General features: G+C 46.2%; 1 protein-coding gene across 1 annotated transcript; it reads left to right on the top strand.

Moving 5' to 3' along the window:
• Positions 1-3,782: 3,782 nt before the first annotated feature.
• inhbaa (inhibin subunit beta Aa) lies at positions 3,783-14,381 on the top strand. The gene is made up of 2 exons (XM_028970745.1): positions 3,783-4,755; positions 11,978-14,381. Exons 1-2 carry the CDS (start codon positions 4,257-4,259, stop codon positions 12,763-12,765), a joined length of 1,287 nt encoding a protein of 428 aa, XP_028826578.1. The 5' UTR covers positions 3,783-4,256; the 3' UTR covers positions 12,766-14,381.
• Positions 14,382-15,820: the final 1,439 nt, after the last annotated feature.

The following is a 15,820-nucleotide window of genomic DNA, read 5'->3' as shown; positions in this document are numbered from 1 at the left end:
TCTTTAGTTTCTACAGTGAACTTTTAATTTGAATACATTTGATAATGATTGACAGCTCTCGCACACCCTAATTCTTTATTCTATTACCGTCTCCTAAAGATGATTTAGCTGCAGGGTCGGGGTGTCACCAGTGCAGAGCTTGCTCAGGAACGGCAGCAGGCAGGTGTGAGGGCATCTACATGCACAGTCAAGCGAAGACTTCTGGAGGATGGTCTGAGTGTCAAGAAAGGCAGCAAAGAAGCCACTTCTCTCCAAGTAAAACATCAAGGACAGACTGATATTCTCAAATGTGCAAGGATTAACCCCCGGAGGACTGGGGTAAAATCTTTTTCTCTGATTAACCCCCTTTCCAATTGTTTGGGGCATCTGGAAAAATGATTGTCCGGAGAAGAAAAGGTGAGTGCTACCATCAGTCCAGTCTTGTTCCAACAGTAAAGCATCCTGAGACCATTTATGTGTGGAGCTGCTTCTCATGCAAGGGAGTGGGCTAAGCACTGGCCTGCCCCTCCAAAGAACACAGCCATGAATAGAGAAGGGTACCAAAACATCCTCCGACAGCAACTTCTCCCAACCATCCAAGAACAGGTTGGTGAAGAACAATGTCTTCACAATGTGGGAACAAAACGTTGAAATTTTGGGTCCATGGCCAGGAAACTCCCCAGACCTTAATCCAATCGAAAACCAACAACTTCTGACAAACAAAGTACTGATTATGAAGGAATGGTTACCCTCAGTCAGGATTTGACCCAGACGTCTATTGCAGCATGCCAGTGAATTGCAGAGGTCTTGACCAAGCAATGACCAACACTGCAACTATTGACTCTTTGCATAAACGTGATGTAATTGTCAATAAATGCTTGTGGTTATACTTCAATACACCATAGAAACAACTTGTGCCCTCCCCCTGGATTCCTCATAAAACATATTCATGGAATCATAAACGGACATCACAAATGTCATGTCCACTACCAAACCAAATATACACTTTTAGTTAACAATTCAAATTTTTAAACTAGAAAGATTTATGTCCCTGAACACATCCTGTGCACTGTGTCTTATGGAGCATTTCCAAAATATCTCTGGCAATGTTTCACTCTGTAAAATATATGAATTAAAATTAATTAAAAAAATGAATTTAATGGTCGTTTTTATACTTAGCTTACATATGTTAAATACCCCGGTTTGATCTCAACACATTGTGGCCTTATAAATGATAATTCTGCTATTTCATGTCTTCTCCTTGGCGAAGCAGCACTGAAACAGATGCATGGCAACCGAGAGTAATTTGGATCTGGTATGACGATCTGGTATGAAGCCTGTTTCCCAAATCACTACACTGCACTCACATCCAAGTCATATATGCAGCGACACTTGTAAATAAACTGCAAGAAATGGCACGCAACAGTATTAATAAAGACGTGTTCCATGCAGGATGGGCATTTCCTCAAGGCCGAGTCTCAGATTTTCCAAGATGTCGGCTTGCCGTGTCAGTTAAGGTCACTTGTGTCATGTCCAACTATGTGGAATGACCAAGCTGGAGACTGTCACACAGGCCTGCTGAAATATGAATTAACTAGAGCGTCTGGAGAGCTCCGACACACACACTGCGGCCTTCGAGGATCAACAAACCAAACCGATAATGTGAAGAACTGAGACCGCTTGAGAATACATGCTGGGGACACCCGTGAAAAGACACTTTCTAGATATTTTGATGCTTCTTTTTTTTGTGTCCTATTCAGTAGTATTTCTTGCCGTATGTGGAAAATTTTAAATCAAACATTAAACCAGCTTAATCCTATATATGCTCCACAATGGCCGCAGCAACAATGAACACACGACTTTTCTCATGTGAGCTTTTCCCACTAAATAGGCAGCAGAGAGCAGGAATGAGGAGCTTTTGAAATCAATGGTAGGTAAAAAGGAAGGAGAAACGTGGTAGAAAGTCCACATCTGGAGAAAAGAAATCAATCCCTTGCTTTCCTCTCAGCTCTAGACACTACGGAGGGAGATGTGGACACGACGTTTATTTCTGTCCCGAGTTGTATAAATTTTTCACCAAGATTTCGAGGTGAGGATGTTAGAGAGAGGAACCCTGCCAAACGTCTGCTCCAGCACATCCTGAAATTCCTCAGTAGGGTTAGAATCTGTGATGAAAACCATGCCTGCTCCCTGAACCATCCTTTCCCATTTAAATCTGGATAAATCTCGGAATATGCCCCAGACCTGACCAAGCGATGCGAGGCCGGATCATATCACTGTCCCCACAGACTTGTACAATAGGGACGATGCATGATGACTGCATCACTTCATACCCTGATGCACCCATCACTCTGGAACAGGGTCAGTCTGGACTCATCAGACCACATGACGTCATGAAATGAATGCTGCAATTAACCAACCAAAGGCTTTTGTCATTTGAATCCAGATGGTAGTAAACACAAAAAGCACAAATTGGTCAGGTTGAATTAAGGAACTGTGTTAAGGGTGAGTCGTGGAACTGACGCTCTATTGATCCTTCTCCTCCTCAGTTTTAATGCAGTGCTGAAGGGCAGACAGCTCCACTGCGTGCACCCTGAAAGGGGAGTGACGAGGGGGGGGCGGACAGAACGCGGAAAACCTGCACGTGAGGCTCGCTCCGTCCGACTCTTGCTTGCTTCTTTCGGCGTCCGGATATCACTCTGCCCTGCACACCCCCCCTTGTCCCTTCCGCTGTGAGGGAAATTGTCTTGCTGGTTCTCACAGGAGAAATCTCCAGAGCAGGCCGGGGCCCGTGGCGAGTTCTGCTTGCCCACCGGATGCCGACTGGTGTTGCTGGCCGCTGCTGCCACATGAGGGCAGTGTTGAACAGAAATGGTTGAAGGGACTTCAGCCCGGAGGACCCTGTGCGCGTTTGAACCCCTGTCCCTCCCGATACCGGAGGAATCCTGGGAAAGGTGCAGCTTTACACCTGACTTGGATGGGCAGGTATTCAGGACTGATTGACTGACGGGTGCGCGCACACACACACATACGTTATTTCACACACATCTTATGGTCATTTTATTGATTAACCGAGAAAAATGGAACAAGAAATTCATAATATAACACGTATTATTCTTTGACGTACTCTCCAAATAAACATGAACAACTTTTGGGCTTCGAAGTCGTCGCTGATCATGCCAGGAAAAAAACCAATATGAGTAATGAGACCCTGGTCAAATCTCACGTCATATTTGGTAGTTGTCTACGTTTGACTTCGCATGACTATGCAGTTACGTTAGGAAAAGGGCCAGCTTCCCAGGGTGGGGGGTCACCGCCGAATCACTGATGTCACTGGCAATCCCAGACATCCGACCACAACGTCCTAAACAGGAAGTCCCTGGCACTTCCTATAGAATCTACAAAAAGTGCAGAAGATGAAATGTGTAATGTGATTTTTTTTTTTTGCACATACAAGTGAAAAAGAGAGATGGATCAGCCTATCAACCCACAGCAAGCGTTGAACTTCAGGCACGTCTGCTGCTGAACACGTAGCTCGTTAAAACATTAGGAGGAGCTCCACAGGAACAGGGTTGAGGAGTTCAGACGCGAGACCTGAACTCAGACAGGATCCTCAGACAACAATTTGTCATGCCGCAGGAAAGGAAAAAAAACCCAGAAAAGCCTGGATCCCCCCCGACTGACGGCGTTCTGGAGTGACGCAGAACAATCACTGAAAAAAAAAAAAAAACTACCAGTAGAGAAGTTGGAAGAAGCAAATGAGTCAGAAGACGGAGGGCTGGAGCTATGATGGAGGGAGGGAGGAGGAAGAGAAGTATAATTACAGTAAGAGACAGCGGAGAAGTACAGAAACAGAGAGCGAGGGGGAGAGAGAGGAGATCAGCGAGAGAGACACGGCGAGAGAGAGCCCTGCCCACTTCCACAAAACCGGAGAGAGCAGTCCCACAGCTCCAATACAGCAACGCCACCTACCCCTCATCTCTCCACTCAGAAAGTTCTCCAGGACTCCACGGCAGCATCTCCTGCAAAACTTCTTCTCTTCTCCAAGCTCTCCTCCAAACACCCCATGGCCGTCTGATGTCCTTGCCTGTTTTTAAACCAGGGATTATCCACTTGGTTTTTTTTCCACTTCTGAAGAACTTTTTGGTGTTGCTCTCATTCCGTTTCAAGACTTTTAAGTTTTAAGACTTTTTTCGGGAGGCCAAAAGGGAACTTAAGTTTTTTTTGTAGTTTAATATGTACTCTCGTGCTGGCGTGTGAGAGAGCGAGAGACCTGCATGCCACCCAGCTCCAGCCGGCACCAGCACCGCCAACCCTGCACCTCCACCTCCCGTGTCCTCGCCTGTCCCCCACGCTCCAGGATGTCCCCACTGCCGCTCCTCAGCGGGACGCTGCTGCTCCTGGCCTGCTCCTCGCTGGCTTCCAGGAGCACGGAGGCCCAGCTTGCGCCCCAGCCCCCGGGTTCGAGGGCTTCGGACACTTGCCCGTCCTGCGCCCTGGCCAGGTTCCGGAAAGAGGTGGAAGGGGCGGCGGAGGAGGGCGCCCAGCAGGACATGGTTGAGGCGGTGAAGAAGCACATCCTGAACATGCTCCACCTGCCGGCCAGGCCCAACATCACCCACCCGGTACCACGCGCCGCGCTGCTCAATGCTATCCGCAAGCTGCACGTGGGCCGCGTGGCCAAGGACGGCAGCGTGCAGATCGAGGACGAGGGCCACGGGCGGGCCGACGACGACTCGGCAGAGCAAACGGAGATAATCACCTTCGCTGAGGCCGGTGAGTCCACAGTGTGTGTGTGTGTGTGTGTGTGTGTGAGTACCAGCTGCAGCTGTGTGTGTCTGAAGCCCCATTCTTACAAACCACACGTTCTCAGGGAGGGGGTCGCTTACAGCACACACTTAATTACACCTGCGGCCCCAAAGGCTTTCAAGGAAACCTGTTGAACTCCATTTCATACACACACACACACACACACACACACACACACGGGAACCAAAAGCAGGGAGCCATTTTTCACCCTCTTCTCCTCCCCCCGGGTCCCTAATAACCTCCTGCTGCTTTAAAGAATCGCTAATTATCTGTGAAAAAGCCTGGAGCTGTCGAGCGCTGACTCCTGGATGTTCGGAAAAGCACTTGTGTGAAGTGGGAGCAACAAACAGAGTGGGAGTAAGAAATAGCAGAGGGGGAGAACGCGGCGGGCTCTTCAACAAAGAGCGTTTGAAGGTAGGCAGCTTCCCGGGTCCTCGGGAGATGAGGACCTGACAGTCCTGCGGGGTCCTCGGCCGGGAGGGGGGGACATGGGCTGGAAAGGGAAGGTGACAAGTGTGCGGGGTCACTCAACAGATGTGTGCATCTGGAGGGAAAAGTCATTTCTACACCAAACAGGAGCCTCTTGTTGATGCATGTAGAACATTCACACTTTGCTCGCATTCTTGTAGTCTGGTGGAGGTGAAGGGTTATCAAGACACTTAGACCTTACTTCACGACGCTGGAACGTTCACCTATAGCAACTGTTTATCTGTAGTTTTGGCGCGCTCGGGACGCGTCTGAACTGTCATCTGTCATCTGTCACCACCGAGGGCGCAACGCGCTGCAGTCCGACTGTTCATTACACGAATCGATTAAGAATTTGCCAAAAAAAAAAAAAAAAAAAAGACTCAGAGAGTCCTACCTGCGGGACGCTCCGGATCGGCGCGACCGATCGATCCGCAGCGGACGCTGCAGTTCCGCCGAGCGCCGCCAGGGGGAACTGCAGAGAACTTTGCGCAGTGATCTGTCCAAAAATGATTCTCCGTTAATACCCAGGGTAATAATTTACATGCCCGTTTTTAGATCATGATGAGTACTTCAGGCTCCAGTCCTCCTACTGACCAGTTTTGTGGCCTCTTTGGAGCTAAACATTTGATTATTTTGCTCAGATGCTGCATGATGGTGTTGATTCCTTGCCCCACAGTTACATTTAGTTATTTAGCTTCTGTTCTATGTTCCTGTTCCATCATCATGTGTTTGTGTTATATGTTAATGCCAGGAACAGCCTTGAAATGTTTAACATGCATCACAATGTCCTCTAATTTACACTGCGATTCTAACTGGGCTAACACGCTTCATCCAACACCAGGAAATACGTGAATAAGTGTAGAAATGTGAGGGAATAGCGACGTTTCTTATCCTCTGTTTGGCTGCCAGAGTCTTCATTTTAGAATGTTTGGCTCGAACCCTTGAGCCGCCACTTCAAGATGAGACACTCAAGAGTTACAAAACGTGAACGTGCGTCGTTCTGTGTGTGTACCTTAGTGGGGACCAGACCTCAAATAGACAGCAACACATTAACTAAGATACTAAGAAATATTGCTGGTTCCCACAAGGTTAAAACCATAAGGAAAGTCTTGTTACGTTACAAAATGAGTGTGAAATTCATTTTGTACAAGTTAAAAATAATTTCAGTGCAACTGGAATGACTACAGCATATTAAAACTCAAGACTAATTGTTGCTGATAATGTATGTGTGTGTGTGTGTGTGTGTGTGTGTGTGTGTGTGTGTGTATATATATACATATATATAAAAGCTGGTAACATAAAGTCAGAAATGTATCTTTATCAAACACAGGCATGAGACGTTGGCAGAAAGAAAAAAAAAAAAAAAAAACGGAACAATTTTCCCATAATATCAGAGCAGCAACATTAAAAATAATCTAGCGGGTGCCTTGAGAACGAGCGTCGAGAGGCCCGCGTTTCGCTGGGGAAAGAGGTGGACGGGAGCGCCTGAGTTCCCAGGACTTGTCACGGACTGTAGAGAAATCTGCAGTCTTGCCTTCTTCAGTCTTGCGTGCTTTATGCCCCCATAAATTGGATGGCACTTTGTCTGCAAGTGTTTGGTTTCGTCCGTGTCAGTGAGTGTGCTGTGCCGTGCGCGACTGCAGTTTTATGATATCCGTCAACGATCCCATTAAGGACTTGCTCTATTCGAACGTTGGACAACAGTGGCAGGAAGATTTATGTTAAAATATTTGTGAGGCTGAAGTCACGGCCAGGTAAACATCTTTAGGGGACACGGCTAATGCGAGCCGGATCTTAAAGGTCAAGGATTTGCATACTCTATATTTGGCAAGACTCTATATTTGATCTCCTAAATGTCAGAGTCCAGGTTTTTCAGCAGCCGCAGTGTCAGGAATGCAGATGAGCACGACGCCTCCTTCCCTGCTGCTGCCGGTTACCGGGGCTCCCTGGCAGCTGGCCCCCTGGACACGCTGGACCAGGGTCTGTTTCTGATGGAGGGAAGGTCCAGATCTCATTCGTCATCTCGTTGTGAGACGATTCTCTGTTGAAAGCTCATTGGTGGGAGTGAGTTATGAGTACTGTTGTGCGTGTGTGTGTGTGTGTGTGTGTGTGAGACGGAGGGGGGTCTAGACTACTGTTTTTGGCCAGAAACTGTTGAAGCTGATGAAGAAGATGACATGAAACCACCAAAGTCCCCCCCCCCAACAACCCACAAAACAAGAGGGCATTAATCTCCTTGTTTGCTGGTATTATTCATCTTGCCGGATCGTATTCTCCCGCGCCGAGCTGAGTGCGACTCGGAGTCTCCTTTGCACAAATGGGAAAGGTTAGAAGTGGGAGTGGGCCGTAATTTTCCCCCCGCTGCTTTGCCGTTTCCCGGGAGAGCACTTGGCCTAAACCACATGGGTACGCTGCTGGTGAGGCTCTGCTTCTGCCGCCGGTGACAACTGCAGCTGGACAGCACCGTAAATCAGGCCCACCGCGAGTGGTTCATCTCTTTCCAAGTGCTACATCACGGCAAGAGAGCATCTAAGAACGTGTGTGTGTGTGTGTGAACTACCACCATGTCTAGGAAGTAAGCATGTGAAGGGTGCTGAATGACCTTTATGGAGTGTGTGTATGTGTGTTTGTGGTCAGAGTACATCTGGATCAGAATCAGCTTCTTTCCTGGACTCCCTGCACTGAGCGTTTCCTGAAGGCTCCCAGGTGCTGAGATGGTCCGATGGGAAACTCCAGGCTCTCTTCTGCATTCTTTTTTTTCTTTTTAATGAACGGATCACGAGTAGTTATCAGTAGTCTGCTTTATTCCCAGAGGACACACGCGCCAGGACAAACAAACAGTAATTGTGCCTCAGGCACCGTATAAAACCATGCCCGTTATTTCACAGTTTAGTCTACATACTGAGGCAATATGCCGCGAAACCGACTGGCATGTACTCGACAAAGTAAACAGTCCTTCGTTTTTATGCCTCGTTCTTTATGGGTCAAGTCTGCATTTTATGAACAGGAACTGGTATAGAACATGCTACGGCGTTTCACTGGTCTTCACCACTCAGCTACCAGTGGGCAATGTTTTACCAGTGATAAATAAGACTCTACCATATGCATTTTAATTCTCAGACCCATATGAGATTTTTTTTAAATTCTGAAGAAAACAAGCCTATAAGGGTTGACTAAGGGCTTTTATGCACCATACCTGCTTCCTCCTTACAAGAGCTGTAAGACTGACGGAATTCGACCCGAGCCCAGCCCGAGCCTGACAGAATCCAACCAGCTTTTTAAAAGCCAGCCTTTCTTTGTGCACAATACGAGCACCTAAGAAGGATAGGAAATGAGCAGCAAAATGAGCGGGTTTAAAACATAAATAACCAGAGGCTGGCCTCCGTTTCACCGCCTCAGCATCCATTTTCAGCTGAGAATTGCAAATCGAATTCATTTAATTCATATTTCATACAAAAACATTTAATAAAACTAATTTACAACATGCAAAACACTTCAACCAATCACCGGAACAAATTTACAAGCAGTGAATCATATGGAAATGATACAGGGACTATAAGTATTATAGACCAAAAGTTTGTGTTTGCTGACCACTCATGTACCACACAAGCTTGACCTGACCTGACCCGACTTGACCCGACTTGACCCAAGCCCAACTGAAATTATACAAATTTACAGCTCTAATTCAAACTTCTTCCACTCCAGTCAGTACAAGACACGGTAATTTACGAGCAGACCTTCCGTCTCAGTTATCCTCTACTCTCTATATTCTCTATACTCATGGTGTAGGGGTTTCCACACGAACAACAATTCCTCGTCCTTTGGCCGCTGCAGCGGATCAAACAGTTGTCCACACAATCGACATGGCAAAAGTTCTATGCTGGATGCCCTTTCTGTAGCAGGCTTGGGACCAGCACCAACAAATACACCATAACCTGCATATTCAGTGGCTGGGGTGGCCAAGAAAGCACGAATAGAGTGGTTTAATTAAAATAGTTAACATCACATTAACAAAATGTCTCCTTTGTGACCTTATGTTCTTTAATGGCCAAATGCTAGTCAGTGGTTAGGTTATTACTGATTGAGACGAGCCATAGCCCTGGTTTATTAAACCATAATAGCAGCAAGTTAGTGCCACTAAACTCCTTTTATTCAAAAGGCTGTAATGCATTTGATCGCAATTGGCCCCTTTAATCAGAACAATCAACACATTTGTGGAAGGGCTACACAAACACACCTCAGAGTTGAAGGATGATGGGCGGGTCTCGCAACAATGCAGAGCAAATCCAAGCGGCTCTTTCTGCCTGAATGATGTTTAATGACTGTGGGTCTCAATAAATCAAACCAAATCATATTAGGAGAGACAGAATTACACAGGTGATACACACACACACATACACATACCAACAGACGGCAACATACAAATCCACACCCAGCGCACTCCTGTACTGAAAGAAGCCCGTTTCTGGGGGGGGGTGTTGGCCGGTCGGAGGGGGTGGAATGTGTAAATGTTATTTTCCATCATTGTATGCGGGACAGCTGTGTAAACGTCCCTCTCACAGTTAAATTGGTGTTTATTGTTGGGGGATTATTAAATGCCTCTTTGGTCCAACACCATGCCACCCCCTCCACCCCACCCCAAAACACACACACACACACTCATACTTCAGACGAAGTGCTCCTTTTCTGCTCTGAAGGCCAGGGCCCCTCGCCTCGTCCTGGGCATCATGAGGTTTGTTCAGCTCAGCCGGCGCTGAACGCCAGCCATTCTTTCACAAAGCCCCGCTTAAAGGACACACAATGTGCACACCACACCACTGGAGTGGCCCATTCTCTTTTTTCAGGCCCCCCGTTTGTGAAGCTTGCCTCTGTTTGGACAGATGGGTAGACCCAATGGATCTGGGTTTATGCACACGCACACACACACACACACACACACACACACACACTCACTCATTACACACACCCAAATGCACTGACGCAATTGTTATTCCAGAAAAAAATATGGTAAGCACACAGCGTGTATCACTGCTGAGTCGGGGCACGGTCAGGGTAAAGTATAAACTGTTGAATATTGTTGAATGCAGCAACGCGCAGAAATGACTCTCTTGGAGCAATAGCTCAGCGAGGATGTTTTTTTTTTTTTTTGCTTTCTTCCCGGTCCTTCTCTGCGGTAGAGAGCCAGAGAAATCAACTCTGCCTGTTTATAATCAGCTCTGAGAGATACTGCTCAATATCACTTCCACGCTCGCCTCTCCAGACAAAACACAAGGTGTCGGTTTAATAAGAGGTCACAGAACGACCAGCCCAAATACTGCATTTTAAAGATCCGCTGCCAAACCGGCACACTGGCTGCCAGAAATGTTGGAAACAGAACTCCAGGAGAGCCTGGCGTGTTGGAGGCCTGCTTGGTTAAAAAGCCCGGGATTTCCAAAAAAAAAAAAAAAAAAAAAAAGATGAGAATGACCTGGGATATGAAGTTTTCCAGAACCCTCTGCTGTGCGCTTGAGTCATGTTACAGAAGCAGGAAGCAGCCAAAATGTTAGCAGGCCACCATCGCCGAGACAACATTCGAACAGTAGAGAAAAAGAAGGAAAAAATGGAAGCAATGTGGTCCATCACCGGACACCAGCAGGGTAATGTGTGGAGCAGGGAGCTGTCAGCACGCTGCATAAAACACCTCCTCAGTCCACCTCCTTCGCTCCCAGGCCCAGGGAAATCTTCCCATTATTACCTCAGCCAGTCTGTAGGAAATCGAGAGTCAGGAATGAACAGGCTCTGTGTAGTCTGGGTTCCATTTTTTTTTATTAAATCCACGGTTGCTACTCCTGCTACTAATTACAGTCTTTTAACTGGGAACTACAGGAACTCAACCAAGCATGTTGCATGGTAAAAAGGCACATTTTGCACATGCTATTAGAAGAGGTGGAACATTTCATTTCGTGGGCAGAGTACCATTGATCGTTTCACCGATAACGTCCTGAAATGAAGTGAAGGTGACATGATTGTCATTGCGTATTTAACCGTCACCCTTGGTGAGCAGTGGGAAGCCATGACAGGCGCCCGGGGAGCAGTGTGTGGGGACGGTGGCACCTCAGTGGCACCTTGACAGATCGGGACTCGGCAACCTTCCGATTACGGGGCCGCTTCCTTAACCGCTAGGCCACCACTGCCCCTGTGTAACGGTGACTGGGTGATGCGGGCTGGGATTACAGGAACACATGCAATGTTCTACACTGGCATATGCTGTGCTTTCTACAGCAAAATACTGTATTTTTAAGACCACGGTGCCTGAGGTACTTATTAAATAAGTAAAGCTTTCATTATTCATGGAGCAACATTTTTTTCAGTATGAACAGCAACAGCTTGTGACTGGTGAGTGTGTGTGAGTGTGTGTGTGTGTGTGTGTGTGATTCATGATTCAGTGTGTCTCAACCAATGTCTGAACGTCAAGTCTGCAATGTTTTCTTCTTACGGCAAGAGACGTGACTTCATTTCTGATCTAGTAAAATTGCTTTGAATTATTGAAACTAAGCTACTACTGGGAAAGTGATTACATCACCTTTTTTTTAACTAGCATGCAATGCTGTTGCACTTGTGTCACCACACCCTAACCACAGTCCACTCAGATGTGGTCAGTGACGTCCATGGCATGAGGCAGCAGATAGGAGTCATGTTTGTGGTACTAATCTCTCCTTCTCTCTCTACCTTTGTCTCTTAGGCAAAGCCCCAGGTTTCATCAACTTTGTCATCTCCAGGGAGGGCAGCGACATGTCGCTGGTGGAGCAGGCCAACGTTTGGCTCTTCCTCAAGCTCACCAAAACCAACCGGAGCCGGGCCAAAGTCACCATACAGCTATTCCAACAGCAGGAGCAGCACGGGAACTCCGAGGTGCTCCTGGCGGAGAAGATGGTGGACACCCGGCGGAGTGGCTGGCACACGTTCCCCGTCTCGTCGCCGGTGCAGGCCCTGCTGGCCGGCAGCAGCAGCGCGCTGGAGCTCCGCGTCTCGTGTCCGCAGTGCGCCGACGTCGGCGCCACCCCGGTCCTGGTGACGTCGGCCGGGGCCGGAGAGCGCGAGCAGTCCCATCGGCCCTTCCTCATGGCCGTGGTCCGGCAGGTGGACGACGCGGGCCTGTCCCACCGCCGCCGCAAGCGCGGCCTGGAGTGCGACGGGAAGGTGCGCGTCTGCTGCAAGCGCCAGTTCTTCGTCAACTTCAAGGACATCGGCTGGAACGACTGGATCATCGCGCCCTCCGGATACCACGCCAACTACTGCGAGGGCGACTGCCCCAGCAATGTGGCCAGCATCACCGGCTCCTCGCTGTCCTTCCACTCCACCGTCATCAGCCACTACCGCATCCGGGGCTACAGCCCCTTCACCAACATCAAGTCGTGCTGCGTGCCCACGCGACTGCGCGCCATGTCCATGCTCTACTACAACGAGGAGCACAAGATCGTGAAGAAGGACATCCAGAACATGGTGGTGGAGGAGTGTGGCTGCTCGTAGAGCAGCCGGCACAGGAGGGGAAGGAACTAATAGACAGAAGAAGCCGCGGAGAGAGGAGGAGAGAGGAGCCGAGAGGGCTCCGGCAGGGGAACAAACACACGGGGAGACCAAAAAAAAAAATGAAGGAACGTGGGAAATCCCTCCCCCCTCTCCCTCCGTCTCTCCCCGAAACTCACAAACAAGAAGAAAGAGGCTTTTTTCTCGCTCTCGACAGTCGTAGATGGTCTTTGCCAAATCGAATGGCTGACTCAGAGTAGTCTCTGTGGCACTTTCAGAAAAAAAAACAAAAAATGAATACATAATATATTTTTATTACAAAAGCAAGCGAAGACGATATGAAAAATATTTATGTGACCCAGTTGTGATGCAGTCATCATGTGTACGGGCTGCAAGAAGGGACACCAGAACGCTGAGGTGCCTGAGAAATCTCGAAACTATGCAACCATGTCAAGTATTACGAGTTACGTTTCATTCATGTGTTTTAGTTTTTTTTTTTTATCTGTTTACTTTTTCAAAACAAACACAAAAAAAGAGAAAAGAGGAAGACCTGTAAGACACATTTTAAATGTTTCCTTTGTGTATATGTGCGTATGTGTGTGTGTGTGTGTGTGTTTGTGTGTGTACAGTACACGTGTGTGGTTGAGCATATCGGCGTGTTGGTGCCTGTGTGAGTGTTTGCTATTGTCGAGAGATACTTGAAAGAAGTTTGACCAGCTGCTGGAACCAAACATTTGTATACATAATTATTATATTATTGTTATTTTTATTATTATTAATATTATTATTGTACATTTTACTGTTTAATGTTTTTTTTTTTTTTAAAGAAACGTTCCAAACGTTTACAGTTTGCACTATAACAAAATTCTGATTAGCCTAGCCACAGTTTTTAAGGAAAGGGCACTTACGATCGATCATAGCTATATGCTGAAATCACAAAGAAACATAGACAAGATAAAAAAAAAACATAAATCCTATTTTGAGTTTAAAGTATTCCATTCCATGATGTTACAGAATTCTAATTCCATACCAAAGAGTTGATTTTGCCAATTCCGTTTCTGAGGCTCCATCAGAAAACTCCCCATGAACTCCATTTCCCATGCTGCACTGCTGCACTGTGGGAAATGGAATTTACAGTTTCAGTGGTACAGCGGACAGTTGCCAATTTAGAACAAAATGAAAAGTTTTAAGAGGTAGATTTAAGATATCATTGATTAATATTACTCAATGATTCTCAACATCATATTTTACTAAAATAAGAATATACTTTCATCCTCATCACACTGTACCACTGTGCAATGTCACATTTTCATTTCAATTCAGTAAAAATTGGCTAATTACAGGAAAAAATCACATCAAATAGAAAAAAACAACGTGTGAAAAACATTTGGAAAGAATGAGAAATGTTGTATTTGTTTAACGTTATCATGAATTGACACTGAAAATAGTGGACTAAGAATAAAAAATATATTTTTTATTCTGTATATATGGAGATCCAGATATCAATATGTTGCTTTGTTGTACAAATCAAATGTGCTTGTGGCTATGTTTTTTAATCTAATTTATTTTACAGTATTTTTCTGCTTTCACCATTAAAGTTAAAAGGTTGTACACAATGACAAATATCTGGTATGTGTTCTTTATGATGTCACGTTGCAAGCAAGATAAATTATGTGTGTGTGGAGTAGGGAGCTCCTCTTTTATTAGTCCCACCCCACAATGCATCTGCCTCTTCCATACAAGGTTGTCATTACATTCCAAATGTAACAACTTGTTACAATGTTTTCAGAAACAAAACTATTAACCCATACCAACACAGGGAAGACAATAATAATCACATGACAAAGATAATCATAGATAATAATCGCATTGGAAAGTTATGGATTTTACTACAGACTGCAGAATCAAGTGTACTGACCACATATGTAGCACATGAAACTTGTTTCTGGTTGTCAACAATTAAATTCAATATTTAATGACAATACATTTCGAAATTATCAATACTATCAACATCTAATTGTTCAATCAACAGAATTAGAATAGCAATGCAGTGGATGAGATTAAAGCTGACCTGTACTGATACTGTGCAAAAGGATTAGGACAGAGGACTGTGCCAGACACGAAGCAGCTACACAATCGAAGGGAAAGATCATTCACAGGAGTCAAGTTTTTGAATGATGACGGTACCCCATTCTTCATATACAGCGGCTACACTGCATGGACCTTTGGAAGATGCATGCTACTAGTGTAGTATAGTACAGAGTAAATTACTATAGTGCTGTGTACTCCCAGTTAGATGGTGATATGTATACAGCTGGGTTCCTGCGGGATTAGTGTGTTTAGTGTTTTTTAAGTGAAGACCTCAAGAACAGGAACTAGTTTTAAAAGCTGAGTAATTCCTTTACTCACTTAAGTACAGGGAGCAAGAAGAACCCACACACAAACCAACATTACAAGGAGACGTTTCCTTAAGTGTTTGTGGTCACCACCAAGAAAGAAGCAAAGACATATGAAAAGAGAGTCAGAGAAACAGGAACTCCTGTTTGCATGCTCACATTAGAAGACGCATGATGGTTTTATTATTGCAAGAAGGTAGTGGAACATGACAGACCTGGAAGCTAAAAATAATGTCTCCACAAATTCCCTCTCTACAAGACACACACACACACACAGATCGGTGGTGGTGGTATGTTCTGGATGACATAGGACCATGTCTCAACCCCGGTCCCCTGTTTTAAAATTAGAGCTGTCTGCGCGTAATAACAGGGGGGACACCAAAATGGCTCCCAGATGATGATGCTCTATCAGCGTGGGATCAGAGGACTGAACTAACCACACATCGGACTCCCAAAGCAGGGCTCTTCATCTCACAGGCCACAGGCACATTGTACAGCGTCTACACGCGACCCCAAAACCTCTGCTGCAACCAGCGGCTGATTCCGGCCTGGGGAGTGTTTTGTAGAAAAGTGCTTCAAACTGTTACCAAGTACTCTCTCTCTCTCTCTCTCTCTCTCTCTCTCTATCTCTATCTATCTATCTTTCTCGCTCACACACAGAC

The sequence above is a fragment of the Denticeps clupeoides genome, chromosome 2 (assembly GCF_900700375.1).
Source record: "Denticeps clupeoides chromosome 2, fDenClu1.1, whole genome shotgun sequence".
Lineage (NCBI taxonomy): Eukaryota > Metazoa > Chordata > Actinopteri > Clupeiformes > Denticipitidae > Denticeps > Denticeps clupeoides.
The sequence above is the reverse complement of the archived record's forward strand: the minus strand, read 5'-3'. Positions and strand labels throughout refer to the sequence as shown.